The sequence below is a fragment of the Elephantulus edwardii genome, unplaced genomic scaffold (genome assembly GCF_000299155.1).
Source record: "Elephantulus edwardii isolate Elephantulus edwardi_28Jun2011 unplaced genomic scaffold, EleEdw1.0 scaffold00095, whole genome shotgun sequence".
Lineage (NCBI taxonomy): Eukaryota > Metazoa > Chordata > Mammalia > Macroscelidea > Macroscelididae > Elephantulus > Elephantulus edwardii.
The window spans coordinates 10,544,256-10,550,807 of NW_006399845.1; the positions used below are offsets into that span (position 1 = coordinate 10,544,256).

General features: G+C 37.0%; 1 protein-coding gene across 1 annotated transcript in view; it reads right to left on the reverse strand.

Moving 5' to 3' along the window:
• Window positions 1-6,552, reverse strand: part of ANKHD1 (ankyrin repeat and KH domain containing 1) — a 165,344-nt gene that overhangs the window by 115,374 nt on the left and 43,418 nt on the right. Inside the window, exons 4-6 of the mRNA XM_006891229.1 lie at window positions 5,713-5,806; window positions 3,351-3,498; window positions 2,488-2,635 (exon numbers count right to left, since the gene is read on the reverse strand). Of these exons, the coding sequence (XP_006891291.1) occupies window positions 2,488-2,635; window positions 3,351-3,498; window positions 5,713-5,806 (390 nt within the window). The remainder of the gene's footprint in view (window positions 1-2,487; window positions 2,636-3,350; window positions 3,499-5,712; window positions 5,807-6,552) is intronic.

The window sequence follows — 6,552 nt, forward strand, 5'->3', positions numbered from 1 at the left end:
AAAACTATCTCACAATGCATGTTCAGGTTTAGTCTAACAATTTCAAACCAGTTTAATAGCAAAACATAATTCCTTAATTAGTAAAAGTCCTGGTTCCAGTTCAGCAGTCAGCTTTTCCTTCCATCATCCTGCAAAAACAGCAAAACCTTAACTGTGGCTTTATCTCAGAGCTCCTCTGGTCACACCTTGCCAGTTTGTCCACAGTAATGTCACAGTCTCTCCACCACCATCACCCAGGTCTTGTTCCACTATCCCTCAAGTCTTGCTGCTTAGTGTGGGAAGCACTCTCTCTCATACCCTAGTCTGTTGATGATTAGCAAGGGGCCTGCTTGTGTCTGCAGTTAAAGTAGCTGGAGAGAACAGAAGCGCTAATTTAATGGCCAGAAAAGCCAACTTTTAAGCTAACACCACACTCTTCTTTTAGCCAGGATTCCTCTAATATCAGCATTGATATTCCTCACTCCACAGCCTCTTGAGAAGCCACCTGGAATTTCTGGCAGTTCCCTGTCAATGCAACTGTATCAACCATTTAGAAACAATATTCAGCAAGATTTTACTTGCATGTGATATTAATATTGTTCAATAATTTCTCTTTAATCAACATTTTCTTGGAACAGCGATAATTATGGATCTCTCTCAGCATTTTGGCTTCTAAATTTCTTGGCATAGTCTAGTGCTTGTCTGAATTACGTTCAAAAGTCTGGTAGAATGTAGATTGTGTAAGTAATGACCTTGGATATATGGCTGAAGATATTTCTAAGCAAGATATGAAAGGAGCTTCATGGTTTGTTCATGCTATTTACATGAAAATGTGATAAACTGATAGATTTAAAAATCATCTGTGCAATACTAAAACAGAACTTAAAGATCTGGAAAATTCTGTTTTATAAATAATGGTACATGTCCTAGAATTTTTAGAAAGACACAGCTTATAATCTTTGTTAAAGAGATTAATAAGCTTCTGACTAATATATCTAACCAACTACCATAGCAAGAAGGTCTGACTCAGGCCAGAGTCTTTCAAATTACTTGCTATACATCTGAGAGCTGGACAATGAATAAGGATGACATGAAAAAATTTGACATCTTTGCGCTGTGGTGTTGGAGAAGAGCACTGAACATCCCATGGACGGCCAAGAGAACAAACAGATATGTCTTGGAGAGGGTGCAGCTGGAGTGCTCTTTGGAGGCAAGAATGATGAGGCTTTTTGGGCATGTTGCTAGGAGGTACTATTCCTTGGAGAAGGATGTGATCCTGAAAAGGGTGGAGGGTCAGCAAAAAAGAGGAAGACCCTCAACCAGGTGGATTTACACACATGGACTCTTGTGTGTCAGGAAGTGTGAGGATGGTGCAGGATAAAACAGGATTCAGATCTTTTGTTCACAGGGTTGCTAGGAGTCATACTCGACTCAGCAGCGCCTAACAACTACCACCATCACAGCAGGAAACACATCAGTTAAACCTAAAGGAGGCAGACAGAACAAACAAAACATAAACAGCTATTTCTTGGAATTTTACAGGTAGGATATAGGCTTATGGGTTGGTATCTGCTAGCCTTCGAAAAAAGGAAAAAGACCGTTCTTGGAGAAGTTCAGAGATTATCAGGACTGTTTGAAGGAGCAAATGAAGCAGGGCTGCCTCAGTTTCAACAGAGAGAATTTCAAAGGATGGTGCCATGGTTTTCTAGGTTTCAAAGAGTTCACAAGCAACTTAGTTTTGAGGTAGGGAGCTTTCATGCCCAAATATCATTGGGATAGGACCACTACCAAAAGCTGAGGAAACAGGATTGCCATATCTACAGTATGATATAACAGAATGAAGCGGAAAGACTTTAAGTGTATAAAGTAAGTCCAAGGAAGCTCACTACCAAACTAAATAAGAGACAATGGCTCCTGGTGCCTTTAATTCTGAAAAGCATAAGTAAATAAAGGAGCAGTCCTACTAGGACAGTGTCTATTTATTCAGTATATTTAACTGAAAATTCTTTAAATATTCCCAGGTCAACTGAGTCATTGAAAGTCAAGGAAGCAACATTTAAATGAGAAAAGAATCAGAATTTATCATTTAAAATTCTGCTTCTACAGGAGGTTTCTGGATGGCATAACAGTTATTATGTTTGGCTTCTAACTGAAAGGTTAAAGACTGTGGTCTGCCCAGAGGGATCTTCAAAGAAAAACCTGGCAATCTATCTACTTCTAAAAAATAACCACTAAAAACTCTAGGGATCACACATGTCAGGTTTTTTCCAGAAGTTAAAATTTATATGAAGGCAATTAGATGTGTATTTAATTCATTTAGTATATTATGTGACAAAAAAGAAATTATCCTCAGGAAAAAATTGTTAAGATATTTTGACCAAATAGAACCTAAGTTTTATTTTTTGGAAAACTCTTAGGAATATCAAACTAAAAGGTACTTTTATCCCTAAGATGGGAATAATTATATCAAGTTAGCTTTCTTAAATTAACATGTTATTTTCTACATACCTGTTGCAGACTGGGAGTTGACATCTGCATCATGAAGAAGTAACAGTTTCACAATATCTAAATAGCCCCCACTGGAAGCTGCCATTAGGGGGGTTATGTCTCCTTTATTCCCTCGATCTTCAACATTAGCATGCATAGCAAGCAATACCTTTAAAACACACACATATACACAAAAATCATTATTATTAATACTATTTCTTGACAATATACTGAAACTAATAGTCTATTAAAAACATTATTAGGGGGAAAAAAAGAATCATTGGGAAAATAAGCCCAGTATTCAGTGCTCAAAGAACCAGGTTAAATGCTCTAGTTTGTAATATTATTACATACCTATCTTTAAGTAAAGGAGGTAATTATATTAATTCTCTTATTATAAAATGTAACTGCTCTTGTCAAAGAATTTGTATTATGCTTTAGATTATTTCACTAGAAAGGAGCAGAACTACAGTAACAAGATAGAAACTAAATGGTAAAACATGACTCATTCTCAATATCCCTCTAACAGGGAAAAAAATCACCAAACCTAGAACAATGATGATACCGTGGATGCAAGGAAAATAAACTACTTTTCTTCACAGTTAGTGTATTATGTTTAAAGACAAGTTTAAATCATGATTACTAACATGTTTCTATCTGTTCCATACTCATTAAAATTAGTCTTAAGTTAAATCTTAAGTGGCAAAAAATGGAATATACCCATCTGTATGTACAGGAAAGAAAATAAAATACTCATCTATTTCCATTTTATCTAATGCCAAAAAGGAAAAAAGGAAAAGGTTCTCGTCTCTTATTTGAATATGAGGTCAAATTAGATATGAAAATGTCTAAAATTTTAATCATTAAATATTATTTCTGCTTACTTGTACTAATTCATAATACCCTGCTGAACAAGCCAAACAGAGTAGACTTTCTCCTTCTTCTGTATGCTCATGTACACTTCTGCCTTCATCTAGCAATTTACGAACAGCATTCACATCCCCATCTGAACAAGCTTCTGCCAAACTTCGACTGTAAACAAAACCATTCCCCAATTAGTTGATACAAGAAAATGCAGTCTCCTAGGATAATAAATTTCATTTATTATAAATTATTCATACAGAAAACTGGTCTTATACTAAGCAGAAAAAAACTGTATGAACATCTTATTTTCTGAGCATTTTGTCTCTATAGATATTTCAAGTATGTCAACTAAGCCAGAAAGATAACAACTAAATAAAACAGCTGTAATGATTATTCAAAATGTTCTAAAATATTGTCATATTACATTTTAAATAAAAGTTTTTCAAAGCATAAGATGAACACATAGTTTGGGGTTTTAGTTGTTGTTTTTTTAAGGTGTATAAACTATTTACTAATAGATAAGGACTGCTGTTGTTATATGCTGTCAAATTGCCTGTGACTCACAGTGACCCAATAAACAATGGCTCTGAACTTGTCCTCCCCTGAGTCAACCTCACCATCTCTAACACACTTGACCCCAATGACACAGTCACTGTGTCCATCCATCTCATCCAGGGTCTTCCTCTCTTGTGTGACCTTCCACCCTTCCAAGCATAATGTCTTTCTCCAAGGATAGGCCACTCCTGACAACATGCCCGAAGTATATAAGACAGAGTTTCCTTCAAAGAGCAACCTGGTTTCACCTTCTCTAAGACATACTTGCTTGTTCTCTTCGCAGTCCATAGTATGTTTAGTACTCTTCTAAAGGTCAAAGGTATCAATAATTCTTCTGTCATCCTTAGTCTCTATCCATGTCTCAGATGCACAGCAAACTGAGAAGACCTTGGCTTGGATCAGGCATATCATAACCATAGTCTTTTGACTGACACTGTTGATCTTTAGCACTTTGGAGAGGTCCTTGAGAGCAGTTTCCCAATTGTCTTTTGATTTCCTGACTGCTGGTGCCAAAAGTGTTGATTGTAGAGCCACAGAAGATGAAACAGTTTACAACCTCAAAGTTTTCTCCGTCATGATGGTACCTAATGGGTGGTGAGGATGTTTTTTCCTTGATGTTCAGATGCAATCCCTATTAAAGGCTGTGGTCCTTGATTTTCTGTAGCACACACTTCAAGTCCTTCTCAGTTTCAACAAGCAAGGTTGTGCCATCTGCATAACTGGTTATTGACTGGAGGAAGACTCATCAAGCTACATTAGATGACACAACCTTGCTTGCTGAATCTGAGGAGGACTTGCAGCACTTGTTGCATAAGATCAATAACTGTAGCCTTCAATATAGATTGCATCTCAACATCAGGAAAACAAAAATCCTCACCACCGGGCCAACAGATGACATCATGATAGATGGAGAAAACACTGAGGTTGTTAACAATCTCATGGCCACACCCACAGTATGGCTTCAGTTGGCTATGGTCTTGGTGTGCTGGCCTGAACTGCAAAAGCCCCAGATGTGGCATAACGCTCTGCGGACATGTATCTTCTTCACTTGCACCAGGTTTTCATGTAGCCTATTGTCAAGACAACTGGCCACAACCTGACTATATTTTCCATCCTTCTTGTTTCTTTGATTATTCACTATCTAGTATCTTATACTGGCCAAGATACTGAGTAATTGTGTTCACACGCTCCACCTCCTCCCTGATGAGCTCTCCTGCTGTCTTGGTGAGTTTGATGCCTGCTTTCTCAAAATCCCATGAGCATATCTTCACCCATACCCTTAATGGCAGTGATGGCAAGGGCTATCTTCCACTCCCCATTGATGTTAGTGTTGAATACTTACCAAGTGTGCTCAAAGTTTTCTGGGAACACAAGATACATGGTGATGGCAGCAGTGGCAGCATGGAGGCCTCTGGTGAAAGCTCCTTAATTTTCTAGATGCATATATTTTAAAACAGTACGCCTGATTCAGGGTCTTTTCCATTACTTACATCAAAGAGCTGGACAATGAATATGGATGACAGAAGAAAAAATTTCCTTTGAGTTGTGATGTTGGAGAAGAGTACTGAATATCCCATGGACTTCCAAAAGAAAGAACTGTTATGTCTTAGAAAATGTGCAGCCAGAGTGCTGGCAGAGATTTGGAAGGGTAAATGGTCAGTGAAAGAGAAGACTCAAAGGAGATAAGACTGACATGATGACTACAGCAGCAGTGGGCTCAAGTGTATCAGATGGTGAGGATGGCGCAGGATAGGAAAGGATTCAGATGTTTATAGGGTCGTAAGGAGTCATAATCAATCGGATGGCACCTAACAACAATTGACTTACAAACTATCGTGAACAATACTAGTATGCTTAATATAAAGATTCAAAAAACCATTTAAGAATATAATTCTATGGCTAAAAATGGTATCTGGTAATACTGAAGGTAAAAATTTAAGCAATTTTATTGCGGTAATTAATTAATTGGTGAATCTCAAAATTGTGCATACAAGTCACCTGAGTTTCTTGTGAATGATATGATTGTGAAGAGATATGATTCACTAGGTTTAGGATGAGGCCTGACAATTTTGTATTTACAAAATTTATATGAGTAACAAGCAACAAGATTATTCCCATCAGCAACCCATTTCATTTAGTACAACTCAAGCAGTCAGAGTTTACATCTATAAACCTGAGAAAAGTAAATAACTTCTAAAGAAATGGAAACCAGTTTTCACTTGGGTTTCTCAGACTTTGAAGCTATTGTTGTTAAGTATTTTTGAATCAAGCTCCAACCTATGGTGACTCTATGTATTATGTCAATCCATCTCATTAGGAGTCTCCCTCTTTTAACTGACTCTTTACAGAACCTGTTGGCTTTCTCTGGGGGCTAACTTCTCCTGACAACATGTCCAAAGTATGTGAGACAAAGTTTCACCTTTTTGTCTCTAAGGAACATTCTGCCTGCATTTCATATGAGACAGATTTGTTCTTTTGATAGTCCTTTATATTCAATATTCTTCATCAACACCATAATTCAAAGGCATCAGTTCTCTGGTCTTCTTTATTCAATGTATAACTTGTTAGTATAGTACATTCTCAGCACTGTATAGTCTTAGTCATTCCACAAGAATAAATATAAGTTGAATATAAAAATAAAAATATTATCTATATATATCTGTGTGT